We start from the raw sequence: 14,455 nt of genomic DNA on the forward strand, positions 1-14,455 counted from the left end.
GGTTTCTGTCTTGCTCGGGAGAACTAAATCAACAACAGACCCGTCGATTCCTCAGTTCCAGCGAGTTGCTTGCCTGTGAGAACCTTTGCCAGGTTTGCTGAAGCACGGTGGGCAGCACTGCCACCTCGACTTTTGCGTGGCGCTACCAGACCATCATTTATTGGCTGTGTAGTGTGCATAGCTGAGCATGAGTTTTCAGCCTTTCGTTCAATTTCAGGGTGAATCAGCAAGCTCCCTACACAGCCCACTATGCACACATTTAATAAATCGTACAGCCACGATGTTGATGGATTTCTTGTCATGTTTCCTGTCAGCGCGCAGTGAAACAACTCTTTTCCTCCTCTGCGCACAAAACCGAGATTTCGCAAGATGAAGAAATCATATTTTCTTCTGCGCAACCAAGACTACGAGTACAAACCAGGTGAATCAACAGGATGGCTGAACCTTGGATCGATTTTGACCAAACCCAACGACCCTGAATCCTTACTAGAAGGATACTCGATAGTACCGCTTCATCATGATATACCGATCAAACTTGCCTGGAAACAGGATTGCAAAAGCAACTGTGAAGTGCGATCGTCGCGAGGATACGGTATCTTTGCAAAGTTTCTCGAGACCCTACTCGTTCCTCTGGGCCCACTGAATAGCACCTACACTCGTGATAGCATACGCGCAGATGAAGTCAGTCTGCCACGGCTAGAGACATACTTCATGACGCCAACCAAACGCTACCTTGACGAGGTTTTAGGTACCCCGGCTGTTCAAAAGTTTCTTCGCGAGAAGAACTTTTTCAATAGCCCATACATTGTCACTGGTATCAGAGTTGCGAGGCATAGCAGTGAGTCCGCCACGACCACTGAATCTGTAGGGATTGATTCCGGCGTTGATATCGATGCGGGGGCTGCTTTTGTCGTTCCGGGAATGCCGAGTGTTGGCCCCAGTCCTAGCCACGCTGCTGGAGGAACAGAAAAGAAGGAACATGCAACGAGCTCGGATTACATCTACGCCTATCGACTGGCTAAGATCCATTACTCGATAACCCAAAGCCGGCCCAAGTTGACGTACATGAGAGGCGAGTTATACGACTTTGGTGGGGATTTAGAACAACCTTGTCTACCCGCCAAAGCGAGCATTACGACTTGTGAGGCTCGTATGGACCTAATCGGAAGTTGGGTGCCAACTGGGTGTTTGCCTCTTGAGATAAGGGACGAAGATGAAGAGTCGTGTCAGATAGTTCTAGTAAAGGCCTAATAGGTCTATCTTAGTGAGCGACTAACTACTCTTGTATGTTTCTTGCCGCGTATAGTGTTGGCTAGGGCCCTTTTTGTCCCGCCCTTTGTTGACGGTGGAGCAGCCGGCTGAGGAAAGAACAGTATGTCGGTGTAAGGCTCAGTAACCTGCTAAAGTACCTGGTTTACGTACAAATCGAGTCTCTTATACTGGGCTCGATGGGTGGTAAGTCCACCAGAACAAGTATGGCAGTATGGTGGGCATGTGTAGTGCGGCGGCTACGTTAATGTCTAAGAAGGGAAATGCGTTGTTTAGAGAGAAATAGGATTCCGCGGGTAGATCAAACTGTAGTAAACCCCTGATTCTGCTTGAACCCCTCACAAACAAGGCAGGATAGCGAGAGACCGTGGACCATACCCGAGGTGCCTAGCACCTGCCGCTCAAGGCTCGGTATGCGACCACCTGGGCACTCAACCTCCTCAGATCGTCCACCAACATCCGCTGAACGTGGGTCTTCTTCAGAAGCCTCCTATTATCGGTATCGCGACCGGCCTGCGGAGTCAACGACCCGCCAGGCCTATTCCCCTCCAACTAAATGCATGTGGCCAATCGCTCCTAAAGACAACCGCAACCGGGCCGTGAAGGATGAGCAACGCAGCAAGAACCCGCATCTCACTTTCTAAGAAACTTGCAACGAGAATTGAACAATCTTTCTACGATTCCCCGGCCTATTGCGAAGCTGCGTCGGGGATCCCTCGAACTTACGAAAAGAACATCGTATCAAGTCAGCAGAGGCTAACGATCGAAGAAAAATAAAACAAAAGCAGGCGATTATCTTTCTCAGCCAGGCTGAGAGCATAACAAATGCAATCCATTGCCTTCAAGTCCTCCGAGGAGAAAGGTAGACAGAGCCTTTGATATGGTCTGCAAGGAACGACGGCCGCGTCTTTCCATTACACCTGTGCAACTCTGCGATCATCTTGTCAACTCGTCGATCCTCGGGTACGCGTCTGAAGAAAGTCCACTGCCTGCGTTTCCGAGACAAGCGAAGAATGTAAACGGGAAGAGTGAAGTCCTGCAAGTGGGCGCGCTCGAAGTCGTAACGGTGATTGTTGATGTCGACGACCACGTATGCGTGTCGTGGATAGATGTCGACGGCAATCTCCCGTACCAGGTTGTTTTCTTCCCATGTTATCGTGAGTGGCTTGATGAAATCAAATGCTGAATTCATGTAGTTGTCGGGCGCTAGGATGTCGATGGGTAGGTCGACGACGACTCCAATCGTTTTCATGTTCTCAATAGCTTCGAGCACTTGTTGGTTGATTTCATCCATGGTGGAGATTTCCTCTCGAAGAGTCAGGAGAAGTGCACAAGGCTGATGAAGGATTGATTGATTGTATTTTCCTGTCACCTGATTTGATTGCCCCTCGCTCATACACCGCTAGTTGACGATCAATATGCCCTCAAAGGTTGAGAGACGCGATTAATATATCTTTACTATATGGCACCTTGCAGTACACAATTTCTTTGGCAAGCATCGGTGCCATAGCGCACGGGACTGGCACCCAAGATCTAGCTTGTTTCTTGAAGTCGGGATAAATGCTAACAATAGCTAACACTTCTCCTGCATAGTGGTCTCGATCACCTACAAGGGCTTGAGTGATGTGACAGCGATGGGAACACCGGATCCGCCGGGCCATATCATGATCAGTTATATCAGAAAAATTTGTTTCCTTGATATATCACCCATTGATTCAAGCCAGAAGCACAAAGCGCCCAAGGTTATAACTTCAATCAGGCGCTTGATATATTTTAACCAAGGATCCGAAACTTCGAATCAAAAGAAAGCCTCGATAAATCTCACTAGATATCACTCATGGACCAGCCCAATTATACCGCTTCACCCAATCCTCAAAAGAACTAGCCTCCACCCCAAGTTCCGCATACGCAGTATCCTCCGCAGGTTCCATCGCCCCATAACACCTCTTATCCTCCGGCGCAGTCGAGAACCATTCCATCATCTGCCGCGCATCCTCTCTGAATCCAGGCCCAACCTGACTCGACGTCATGTCGGCCCAGTCATCGAGAGTAATTGGGTCGTAGACGGCCGGCTGGCCGGTGAGCCGCGTGAATGTGGAGGCGAGATCTTGCATGCGGAAGTGTTTACTTCCGACGAAATAGCTCTTGCCAGAGGTCTTGTCAGGTCCCAGGGAGAATACTCCTGTGGTGGAGATCAGCTTGGGGTACGTAGAATGGTTAGTTGATGAATGGCAGTCTTACGTGCAGCAAAGAGCCCCATATCGTACTCGGGATCAACCCATTCCATAAGCTTGATGGCAGGGATCGGGGGACAGAAGCGAACAACTCCATCTGGGTTCAATGTTAGAAAGACGAGAGGTGAGGAACAAGGGTCTGACCTTCTCTCCGGCAACAGTACTGTGGACGATTCAGGTTGGAGAGGAAAAGACCTGTACAGGTGTTATTTTCAAGCAGTAAAGACACCAATACCACGATACGCACCAGGAATCAGGCAGGTTACCGCCGGCAGCTCCTCCTTAGCCCATTGCGCAATAACCGACTTATGGGTCATGTGGTATATCCTTGTCAATCGTCCTCCGGTAACTTCATTCATGTTGGGCAAGCTACTGAACACGAAATGCTTGACATTGGCCTTTTTCGCAGCATCGATGATGTTCCTGCCGGCTTGCAGTTCATGCTTCATACCCTCCTCGTCGGGAATAGTTTTGCCCGCGTACTCGCTGGTGACGCCGAAGACACCATACGCTCCAGTGAAAGCATCTTCGAGGCTTGTCTTATCGTAGAGATCACCGGTGTGAAGACTCAATCGGTTGTCAGGGGTTTGGAAAGCATTGAGGAGGTCCTGCGCCGCATCGGAATCCGGATTTCGGGTGATGGCGCGGACCTGCCACGTCATAGGCGACGGCTCGCGCAGCAGGGCCTGCACCACCCCTCGCCCTTGGTTTCCTGTTGCTCCAAGGACAACGATAACAGGTTGAGAAGCCATAGGTAGAGGTTGGTTGTAACGATTTGTTTAACAGGAAACTGGGGCCTTCATATTTATAGTATAGCACGGCCGGGGTTCGGAAACTAATATGCAAGCTCACGCAAGGACAACAAAGAAAACCATCCGACTCGATTGATCAGCATTCTTGGGTAACGTCATAGGAATAAACCTTAAAGAATGCTGCAGGCCAGTCGGATGGACTGCCTGGCTCGGTGGCTACAGCCGAATGACTCGCCCGGAGAGAGAGAGATAAGATTTGCCAGCAAGGGACGAGTCAAGCAAACGACAGATCTGTTGGAAGGATGCGCTAGCTTCAGTCTCCTGGGGGTAGTTTAAGCTATCTCGGGACAAGTCATTCTGTCTGAATTCTTTGTCGAGGGATTCATCGGCAAGATGCTAACTAATGAAAACAAGATGATGCGGGGTTTGGGTGGCGAGGAGTACCAGCGTAGATACCAGAGCGATTGCGAGATGGCATCAGGACATCGTACCGAAGCTCATGCAGGTCTCGGACACCTAATTCCCAATCGGGGCCAACCGACCCAAGCGGAATCCTACCTACGGGTCGCATAGGTCGCGTCTTGGCTTAAGGTATCCAGCTCACAGTCAACCACCAGGGCTTGTTACCTGCACGAGGCCTTGCTGAGATTGTGTGTTGGCTTCGCAGCCGGATCAACCGGTCATACAGGACGCTGTAAATTGCGGCGCAGCGCCAACCCATCGCGTGGCTAGCCAATCATGAGTCTAGATCATCTTTTTGTGCGAGCATTCTTCTATCTTTTGTAGTTCTAGAGCCCTGATCTTCGGCATACTCAGAGTCTACCTACCGTGGAACAAAGGCTCGGATCGCTATACGGCTAAGGAAGTATTGTCTTTATAACATCGGGTAGATCGATCCGAGACGTGGGGCCTCTCCGTAGCTGCAAAATTGGTGGAGCTGCGACGCGAACCTCGACGTTAACGCTGTAAGCCCACCCCAGCACCTATACAACCTTAACCTGCCCTTCATGAGTGGCCAACCAGAGATCGTGCGTGACGTATCCAAGACCTGCTCAATGCCAGCTAGACCTTTGGCTAATTACAGCATATCGATAGATAAACCTGCACGTCGGGCAGACGGTGAGGCCACATTTAACTTGAGAAATCGTCACTGACAAATGGCTAGGGACTCGATCTGGGCGCAAAATTCTGGTAGAGCGGTTATTATTACTCCTCTGTAGAGTACTCCTAAACTAACCGGCGTTAACTAGGCACGGCTTAACAATCGAGCACGGACTGGATTCATCTGGGCAGTAGCTGCACCCACGCAAGCCGTGAACAAATTGAGAACGGCACTAACAGCCTTCAGACTCTCTGCGGAGTCATTCCCATGGAAAGATATACAGCAAGAGCGATTGGGGGTTTACTTCAAACAGGTCTGTTATCAGCACAAACCTCACTTAACACCCAATGACTCAGTCTTAGACCTCGAACACTCACTATAACCCCCGCGCAATATTCACAGACTCTCAACCAGACATGGCAGACCGGGTATGCTCTAAGTCCAACGGTCTGAACACCCCTCCGGAGAACCAAGTATACGGCCCATATGGCTATGCCAACAATTGGGCCCACGGATTCTACGGCGAAGAAGCGCACGGCCTCGCCGACCGAGTCCTGGAAGCGGTACGGCGGGAAACAGAGGAGTGTGATCGTCTCCAGGGGTTTCAAATGACACACAGCGTCTACGCCGGAACCGGAGGCGGGCTCGGAAGCCAACTGCTAACCCGACTTGCGGAGGAATACCCGCAGGTCGCGCGGACGACGTATTCTGTTCTGCCCAGTTACGTTGGTGGTGATGGATCGGTGGTCCAACCGTATAATACTGTTCTCTCGCTTCATTATCTCACTGAAGTAGCGGATCTGGCAACGCTTTATAGTTATCGGGTACGTGTGGCTGCTCCGACTATGGCACAGCGGGCTCTAACAGTGCAGATGATGGGCGAGACACTCAACCGCGGAGTCACCACTGGGTTTCCGTGGGATCTCTACTCTCAAACGGTCGCTGATACTATGCTGGGAGCGACCGCCTCATCACGCTTCTCGACACCGGGAGACAAGGAGCTATCTCAGTTTATAGAACGAATGGTCCCTGCTCCACCAAGAATGCACTTTTTGACATCCGTGGCTGTCCCCCTTGCCAGCCGGCCAGAGGGGTCGCAACCTGCCCTGACAGATCTAACGGCCGAGCTACTTCGAGAGAAAACATGGACTATGCTCGGTCGCACTGAAGCGTATGCCTCTGAGCAGTGTCTCGCGTATACCGCTTCCTTGTGAGCGCTCACATACCCTACCCTACCTTCCCTGTACGCTATGTTGACATAAGGCAGTCGAGGAATACCCGAAATACCCAGCGATACTCAACAGCTTCTCAACGACATGCAAGACAAGGAAAGTTGCAAATTTATCGAGTGGCTGCCGTCGGGCGCGCAATTCCAAGCCTTGCCTGTCCACGCTGCCGGACATGATGGCATATCGGCGACTTCAACCGGGAATTTCACATCCGTCACTAGGGAAATGGAGATGACGCTCGAGCAATTCGACTGGTTGTACAGCCGGAAAAGGTATATCCGGACGTATGAGATGCAAGGGATGGATGAGATGGAGTTTACAGAGGCACGGTATAATATCAAGGATTTGGTGGAGGAATATAAAGAGGTGGAGGGTGGTGGTCGGGGAGTGACCATAGAATCCTAAAGAATGTTTTAACCCTGCCTACTGCCTAGTAAACAAAATGGCGAGCAGAGTCTGGTTCGATTGAGTCGGATGCAGGTGGCCGAAGGGAGCGAGAAGCCGGCCCCGAGGAACGGGCCAGTGCATGATATCGGCGCCATGTGCTGGAGGGACGGGATCTGGCATCGGGCGGATCTCGGCTGTGGCTTGTTTTCGCCTGCAGAGTATGCTGTGGGTGGGCAATGCCATGCTAGGAGGTTGCTTGATGACTCTCTGCAATCATCGAGGGCTGTTTGTTCAACTTTGTCCCCAGAAAGGAAACGGACAAAACAGGAAGGTGCGATAGAAGCAGACGAACCTGCCTAAACAGAACTAGCCCCTCATCGTACCTTCCATAAAGGGTGTATGCTGTCTCTATTAGTCAGACACATGCATGGGCCTCGGGCCGCCAGCCTCGGCTGAAATGCGGGGAGAAGCTGGGGATGAGCGAGCGAAAGCTCTATTTAACCATCATCATCGCTTGATCACTGTTAGAACATCAAGCAACACCATGGCTGAAGTCTCTACCGTCCCCTTCGCGGAGCCGCCCTACCTCCGCGGCCTCCCGTCCCCCTACTACAGCGAAGGCCACCGACGCTTCCAAAAGGCCGCCCGCCAATTCATCTACGACAACCTGCTCAAGCATGCAATGGAATGGGAAAAAGAGGGCACTGTCCCTGAGCACGTGTTTAAGGATTTCTGCAAGGCCAACATGCTACTCCCCAATCTGCCAGCGCCGTTACCGGTGGACTGGTTGAAGAGGCTGGGGATTCACGATATTCTGGGCGTCAAGGTTGAGGAGTGGGATTATATCCATACGGGAATTTATACAGATGAGGTGGGTTTCTCCATGACCAGTAGAGAGGGGTGCACTCATTCAAGATAATGCATGTAGCTCGCTCGGTCGGGTCTTAGTGGGCCTGGTGGCTCGCTAAATGCCGGCTTCGCGTTCGGCATTCCCCCGATCATCAAATATGGGAGCCCGAAATTGCAGGAGAAGTTCCTACCGGACCTGTTGACGGGGCGCAAGAGGACTTGCATTGCGATTACGGAGCCGGATGCTGGTTCGGATGTGGCGAACATTACCACGACGGCGACCAAGTCGGAGGACGGGAAGTACTACATTGTCAATGGAAACAAGAAATGGTGCGCTCGCTGCAAGGCTTGGTCGTGATAATGCTGACTTTATAGGATTACCAACGGCATTTGGTCCGAGTACAGCACGATGGCTGTGCGCACAGGCGGCCCCGGCCCAGGCGGTCTTTCACTGCTTGTTGTGCCCCTTAAGGGCTACCCGGGAGTCTCAATGCAGCGCCTCAAGGTTGCTGGGCAGGTTACTGGGGGAACGACATTCATCGAGTTAGACGACGTCAAGGTTCCCGTGGAGAACCTGATCGGTCGCGAAGGCGAGGGCATGAAACTCGTCATGAACAACTTCAACCATGAACGTCTGACTATCGCGGTCGGCGTCACTCGCCAAGCACGCGTCGCTCTCTCCACTGCATTCGCCTACTGTCTCAAGCGCGAAGCCTTTGGGAAAACACTCATGGACCAGCCGGTGGTGCGACACCGGTTAGCAAAAGCCGGCGCCGAGTTAGAGACCATGTGGGCATTCGTCGAGCAACTGCTGTACCAGCTCGCCAACCTCCCGAAGGAAGAAGCAGACCGCCAGCTCGGAGGAATCACGGCACTGGCCAAAGCCAAGGGGGCGATGGTGCTGAACGAGTGCGCGCAGACGGCAGTCCTGCTCTTCGGTGGAGCCGGGTTCACCAAGCAGGGGCAAGGCGAACTCGTCGAGGCGATCCTGCGCGATGTCCCAGGAGCTCGGATCCCCGGTGGCTCCGAAGACGTGTTGCTGGATTTGGCCGTCCGGCAGCTGGTCAAGATATTCAAGGCGGAGGAGAGCAAGCTAGGCAAATCGAAGATCTAGACTGTATGAGATGATGTACTTTAGAATCTTTTCCGTGTCGCCACCCCGGAAAAAGCCACGTTTTATAGGTAGCTTATCAGTTATGCTACTGGTTTAAGTAAAGCTGTTGGAGACTTGGAGTAGATAGTTATCTCGCCGTCACTAGCAAGAGATAACATCGGCCGACCCACTCTCCTCTTATCAGCCTGATCCTGCCAGATGATAACGCAAACTACAAAGGTCCTGCATGCCATCCACGGCCATGGGATCCCAGATTCTATACACAAACTACACACCATGGGTTTACGAGAGAGACTGCAGGTGAAACAGGGCGATGCCAGCTTGGCCATGGAGGGCGTCTCCTCCAACAAGGATATGGATCCTATCCCGCTGAACTCCCCGAAGCGGACATGGGAGTGGCCGTCACTGTTGGGGTTCTGGGTTGCTGAGGCGTTCAGTATCAGCATGTACCAGGGTATTTTCTCTTTTTCTCGTGTCGATTGACTTCTAACAAAATGAACAGTCACATCGAGTTCCGTGAGCAAGGGCTTGAGTGCGCCCATGGCCATCGCCGCCGTTATCGTTGGCCACGTCCTCGTCTGTATCCCGGCTATGCTTGATGGGTGAGTTTCCACACTCACATATCTATTGATATCAGGACTAACAGACCAGCTACGTCGGCGCTATCTACGGCATCAACTTTCCCGTCTACACCCGCGCCAGCTTCGGCATGCGAGGCTCTTACTTTGCCGTCTTCGGTACGCCACCCAGACCTCCTCCAGACTATACCCACAATCTAACATGACAACAGTCCGCGGCATCGTCGCAATCATCTGGTTCGGCACACAAACATACCAAACAGGGCAATGCGTGTCGACGATGATCAGCGCCATTTGGCCGTCCTTCAACCACTTCCCGAACAAACTCCCCGCCGGAGGCCCGATCACCTCTGCCGAACTGCTGTGCTTCTTCCTTGCTATATTGCTCCAGGCGCCACTGCTCTGGCTCAAGGTGTCGAAGCTGCGGTATCTATTTATCGTCAAGACTTGCATCATGCCTATTTTCGGTATCGTGCTGTTTGCTTGGGCTGTTAAGGCTGGTATGTCAATATCTTACTTTGCGTTGAGGAAGAAGAAGCTAATTGCGTTAAACTAGCGGACGGATTCGGCCCCGTCTTCTCAAAACCCAGTGTTATTCACGATGGCACGCCCGTCGCTGTTGTCTTCCTGCAGTGCGTCACCAGCGCGATCGGCCCCAAGGCCACTCTGGCCCTGAGTGCGTTCCCCCCCCCCTCTCCATCACCAGCCCTCCAGCTCTAACAAAAGCTAACCCAAACAGACATGCCCGACTTCACCCGCTACGCCAAAAAGCCTACCCATGTTTTCTGGACGCAAGCCGTCGGCCTGGTAGTCCTCGTCTCTCTCTGCGGCGTCCTCGGCGCAACCGTCTCCTCCGCAACCGAAGTAATCTACGGCAAGCAAACCTGGAACCCGCTCGAAGTTGCCGTGCTGTGGGAAAACCGGGCTGCGCAGTTCTTTGCCGCCGCATGCTGGGCGCTCGCCGCGATCGGCACTAACATCTCCGCTAACAGCGTCTCCTTCTCCAACGATCTGGCCCTCTGGTTCCCCAAATACATTGACACCCGTCGGGGCGCGTATATATGTGCGCTGCTCAGTATCCTCAGTATGCCGTGGTATATCCAGAACTCTGCTGCTTCCTTCTCTGCATTCTTGGGTGGGTACTCGCTGTTTCTTGGTGCGATTGCCGGAGTGATTGTTGTGGACTACTGGGTTTGTCGTGGGCGAAGGATGCGCTTGAGGTCGTTGTATGACCGGCATGGAACGCATTACTTCACGCGTGGAGTTAATATGCGTGCGATTGCGGCGTTTATTTGTGGGCTTGCCCCGAACATGCCTGGGCTGGCGGCGGTGACGGGGCAGAAGGGGGTTCCCAAGGGGGCGAGCTACCTTTATTCGCAGAGTTGGTTGGTGGCGATTGTTGTCTCGGGGGGTGTGTATTATCTGTTGTTCTTGATTTGGCCGTTTGCGGTTGATGAGAGGAATGTTAGTGTGCTTGAGGGGGTGGATGGGGGGGAGAGGTTGGAGGAGGGGGGTGGCGAGGTGGTTGTTGAGGTCAAGAAGTAGGCTTGCTTATCTGGTACATGTATAGGTTTAATTCATTGATTTCAGTGTTATGTCTTCTGCGTAGAGCTTTGTTTTTGGTTCATTGTAACTTTAGAGGATGGAGTGCAGGTATTCATCCATCAATATAGATTCGACTTGTTCCCCCCCAGCTGTGACTATTGTCTCTTCATACAACTCCATGCCATTGTAGCTACTAGTATGAATGATTGTTAATGACGTCGCAATGATAAATGCATTCTAATATTACAATGCTCTAAAGATACTCCTGCCCCCTCCCCTCCCTGGTAACCCTCGAACTAGCATAAACCCCCTTCTTCGCCGTACGGCCTCCCATCCTCAGAATGCCCGTCAAATGATGCACCCCGGCAACAACACCATCAATAACTTGCACATCCTCCCCAACAGCTGCCTCAACCGCCTCCTTCAGCTTCGTCATCCCCGCACACCCCAGTGTAATCGTATCAGCACCCCGCTTAACCAGCTCCTTCGCCGCATCACACATCGCCCCCAAGACAACCTCCTCGCTCTTCTGCTCAAGGCCCAACACACCTAGCCCACAGCTCTGCACGCCAACCGAGAACCCCTCAAGCCCGTAATTCCGGATCGAGTCGGAGTGCAGCACTGCCGAGCGGGATGAGGTAACCACGATTCCAAAACGGCCGCCTAGTGTTCGCGCCGCGAAGAGACTAGCTTCCATGATTCCGACGACGGGTGCAGTGAGCTCTTCTCTCAGTGCTTTAATGAGCGGGTGGTCGCTGTAGCAGGCTACCAGGAAGGCGTCGTAGCGGTCTGCGATGGGGAGGACAGCGCGGATGGCGGCCGCGGTGGAGAGGACGGCGTCGAGGGTTCCTTCAACGGCTGTGGGAGCGGGGATCGGGGATGTGAAGCCGTCGACTTGCACGTCGGCGGGGAGAGTCGGGGCGACCATTTCGATGCACTTGTCTGTCATTGATTTTGTGGCGTTGGGGTTGATGAGAAGGATGCGGTGTTTCTTGCCCGTGCTGCCGGTGAGGGCTGTGGAAGGAGACTCGGAGATTGATGCATTCGATGTAGATGTAGATAGACGCGGAGGCTCAACAACGCCCGTCTGCGTCGCCAGCAACTGATAGTGCTCGATTCGCCGATGGCGTCCGAAATCAAAGGTGCGTTTGCGACCGGGCTTGCAGAGGTCCAGGTCACAGTCTGCTATCACAATCTCGTCTTCGACCGTTTTGCTCTCGGCGATAATGCGTCCCTCGGGGTCGACGATTGTGCTTCCTCCGATGAGCGGGTACTCGCCGTCATCAAGGCCACAGCGCGCGGAGCTAACACTAAACGTCGCGTTTGTGTATGAGTGACACTGCATGACGAGTTTGTGGTGGAATAGTGAGAATGCCTCGGCTTCTTCTTTCGTCATGTCTTTGCTCTGTCCCCAGAACTGCGGCGCGAAGCCATTCGTGTTGTATCCGCAGAGGACAATCTCAACGCCCTGAAGGCCGTACGTCCGCCACGCTTCGGCCCAGCGACGGTCATTGCAAATCATTTGGCCGACGATCGGGTCGCCGTTCTGTTCCGCTTCAGATCCATCAACAAGACCAGGGACACGGAACGCCTTATACCCCAAGTTACCAGGCAGGAAGTACCGCTTTTCCAGCTGGTTCACGGCCTTTGGGTCCGGCAGTGGCTCAAAATCACCGGGGAGATGGATCTTGCGGTATCGTGAGAGGATATCACCTGTCTTTGCATGGTAGTAGACGCAAGCGTTATAATGGTCGCCGTCATCTGTGGCTTCTGCGAAGCCGACGCTAATGTCGACGGCGAGTTCGGTCGCGGCGTCGAAGAGCGCCTTTGTGTTGGGGGCAGTGCGGATGTCGCCGTGCTCGAACCAGGACTCGACTTCTGCAGGATCCTTGATGAGGTAGCGGGGGAAGAAGGTGGTGAAAGCGATTTCGGGGAAGAGCACGATTTGGGCGCCTTGGGATGCGGCGGATTTGAGCAGGGTGACCATGCGGGTGAGGGTTGCGGCGCGGTCATCCCATTTGTTGGTGGTGCCCATTTGGGCGGCGGCGAGGCGGACGGTTCGTGCCATGGTGTGTATAGATAGTATACCGATTGAATGATGGAACCGAATGATTCAGAAAAGATGTGTTGATTAAATGTGTAGATCGGACAAATATCCGGCGATCCAACTTATCGGCCAAACTAACTATCTTATCGTCGCCGTTGGAGAGTTGGAGTAAGTAATGGAGTAGCATCGCCGACAAGATATCGCCTGCGAGATCGGACACTGCTATTATTTAGATAATAAATTCTCTACACACGACACATGCTCTTACTCTTCTCTGTAACCTTCTAGCACTACCAAGATCACTCTTGCAGCCATGGAGATTGAACTCATCATCACCAACGCTACAATAGTACCTACCCTACCCCTCACACCAAAACTCTCTCCCCCTCTAACAAGCACAGGCAACGGCCAGCGACATCCTCCCCAACACAGACATTTCCATCTCCAACGGCAAAATCGCCCTCCTAGGCACCAACCTCCCCTCGCTCTTCCCCACCGCGCCAACCCTGTCCGCCGACGGCGCCTACGTCCTCCCCGGCGGCGTGGACAGCCACGTCCACCTGCAACAAGACAACAGCCCAACCGGCGACACATGGGAAACAGGCACTCGTTCAGCTGTAGCCGGTGGCACAACAACCGTCCTCGCCTTCGCCTCGCAAAAACGCACTGATGAATCCCTCTTCCCCGTCATCACCGAATACCATCGCCGCGCCACGGGCAACGCCCACTGCGACTACGGCTTCCACCTCATCCTGTCCAACCCCACCGAAAGGATCCTCGCCGATGAACTCCCTACCCTCGTCAAAGACGAAGGCATCTCCTCCGTCAAGCTCTACATGACCTACCAGCCTATGCGCCTGCGCGACTCCGAACTCCTCGACGTAATGGCCACCACCCGCTCGTTGGGAATGACAACGATGATTCACGCCGAAAACGCCGACATGATCGACTGGATGACTCGGAAACTTGAAGCCCGCGGCCGCACAGAGCCCTACGCGCATGCGCTCGCGCGGCCCAACATCGCCGAGGACGAAGCGACATACCGCGCCCTCTCGCTCGCTGAGCTCGCTGACGTGCCGATCCTAATCGTGCACATGAGCTCGAAGGTCGCGGCGAAGCACGTCCGACGGGCACAGACGAAACTCCTCCCCGTGCATGCGGAGACATGTCCGCACTATCTGTTCTTCACGAGCGAGAAGTTGCGCGGGGAGAACTTCCATGGAGCGATGTGTGTTTGCTCGCCAGCGCTGAGGGAGGATCCGATGGATCTCGGCGCGATGTGGGATGGGCTGGTGAATGGGACGTTTACGACGTTTTCGAGCGACCATGCGCCGTCCAAGTACGTCTTT

At 53.3% G+C, this 14,455-nt stretch overlaps 7 protein-coding genes across 7 annotated transcripts; 5 read left to right on the top strand and 2 right to left on the bottom strand.

The window, feature by feature from the left end:
- Positions 1-308: 308 nt before the first annotated feature.
- On the top strand, positions 309-1,283 carry BJY04DRAFT_202656 (uncharacterized protein). Its single transcript, XM_073713238.1, has one exon. It carries the CDS (start codon positions 370-372, stop codon positions 1,249-1,251), a length of 882 nt encoding a protein of 293 aa, XP_073564976.1. The 5' UTR covers positions 309-369; the 3' UTR covers positions 1,252-1,283.
- Positions 1,284-1,802: 519 nt separating this feature from the next.
- BJY04DRAFT_202657 (uncharacterized protein) lies at positions 1,803-2,877 on the bottom strand. The gene has a single exon (XM_073713239.1). The coding sequence runs from the start codon at positions 2,663-2,665 to the stop codon at positions 2,111-2,113; it is 555 nt and encodes a 184-aa protein (XP_073564977.1). The 5' UTR covers positions 2,666-2,877; the 3' UTR covers positions 1,803-2,110.
- On the bottom strand, positions 2,868-4,663 carry BJY04DRAFT_202662 (NmrA/HSCARG family protein). Its single transcript, XM_073713240.1, has 4 exons — positions 3,751-4,663; positions 3,648-3,698; positions 3,511-3,600; positions 2,868-3,451 (listed from the first exon to the last, which is right to left on the bottom strand). The coding sequence occupies exons 1-4, from the start codon at positions 4,253-4,255 to the stop codon at positions 3,105-3,107; spliced, it is 993 nt and encodes a 330-aa protein (XP_073564978.1). The 5' UTR covers positions 4,256-4,663; the 3' UTR covers positions 2,868-3,104.
- Positions 4,664-5,773: 1,110 nt separating this feature from the next.
- Positions 5,774-6,991, top strand: BJY04DRAFT_224360 (Tubulin/FtsZ, GTPase domain-containing protein; the record flags this gene model as incomplete). The annotated part of the gene is made up of 3 exons (XM_073717943.1): positions 5,774-6,181; positions 6,230-6,567; positions 6,625-6,991. The coding sequence occupies 3 exons, from the start codon at positions 5,774-5,776 to the stop codon at positions 6,989-6,991; spliced, it is 1,113 nt and encodes a 370-aa protein (XP_073564979.1).
- A 526-nt stretch (positions 6,992-7,517) lies between these two features.
- On the top strand, positions 7,518-8,936 carry BJY04DRAFT_224361 (acyl-CoA dehydrogenase family protein; the record flags this gene model as incomplete). The annotated part of the gene is made up of 3 exons (XM_073717944.1): positions 7,518-7,844; positions 7,902-8,152; positions 8,198-8,936. The coding sequence occupies 3 exons, from the start codon at positions 7,518-7,520 to the stop codon at positions 8,934-8,936; spliced, it is 1,317 nt and encodes a 438-aa protein (XP_073564980.1).
- A 276-nt stretch (positions 8,937-9,212) lies between these two features.
- On the top strand, positions 9,213-11,364 carry BJY04DRAFT_232942 (nucleobase cation symporter-1 family protein; the record flags this gene model as incomplete). The annotated part of the gene is made up of 7 exons (XM_073719846.1): positions 9,213-9,390; positions 9,439-9,538; positions 9,588-9,673; positions 9,727-10,014; positions 10,071-10,190; positions 10,254-11,013; positions 11,319-11,364. 7 exons carry the CDS (start codon positions 9,213-9,215, stop codon positions 11,362-11,364), a joined length of 1,578 nt encoding a protein of 525 aa, XP_073564981.1.
- A 2,055-nt stretch (positions 11,365-13,419) lies between these two features.
- On the top strand, positions 13,420-14,445 carry BJY04DRAFT_224364 (uncharacterized protein; the record flags this gene model as incomplete). Its single annotated transcript, XM_073717945.1, has 2 exons — positions 13,420-13,455; positions 13,508-14,445. Coding segments are annotated over 2 exons (974 nt in total), but the record flags the coding sequence as incomplete, so codon positions are not given.
- Between the last annotated feature and the right edge of the window lie 10 nt (positions 14,446-14,455).

This window comes from Aspergillus karnatakaensis (genome assembly GCF_047715665.1).
Source record: "Aspergillus karnatakaensis strain CBS 102800 unplaced genomic scaffold BJY04scaffold_88, whole genome shotgun sequence".
Classification (NCBI taxonomy): Eukaryota; Fungi; Ascomycota; class Eurotiomycetes; order Eurotiales; family Aspergillaceae; genus Aspergillus; species Aspergillus karnatakaensis.

Coding starts and splice junctions, on each gene's coding strand:
- BJY04DRAFT_202662 (XM_073713240.1), bottom strand. CDS start 4,255: ATGGCTTCTCAACCTGTTATCGTTGTCCTTGGAGCAACAGGAAACCAA. Junction 3,601..3,647: donor GTACTGTTGCCGGAGAGAAG/GTCAGACCCTTG, acceptor CATTGAACCCAG/ATGGAGTTGTTCGCTTCTGT. Junction 3,452..3,510: donor TATGGGGCTCTTTGCTGCAC/GTAAGACTGCCA, acceptor TCTCCACCACAG/GAGTATTCTCCCTGGGACCT.
- BJY04DRAFT_202657 (XM_073713239.1), bottom strand. CDS start 2,665: ATGAGCGAGGGGCAATCAAATCAGGTGACAGGAAAATACAATCAATCA.
- BJY04DRAFT_202656 (XM_073713238.1), top strand. CDS start 370: ATGAAGAAATCATATTTTCTTCTGCGCAACCAAGACTACGAGTACAAA.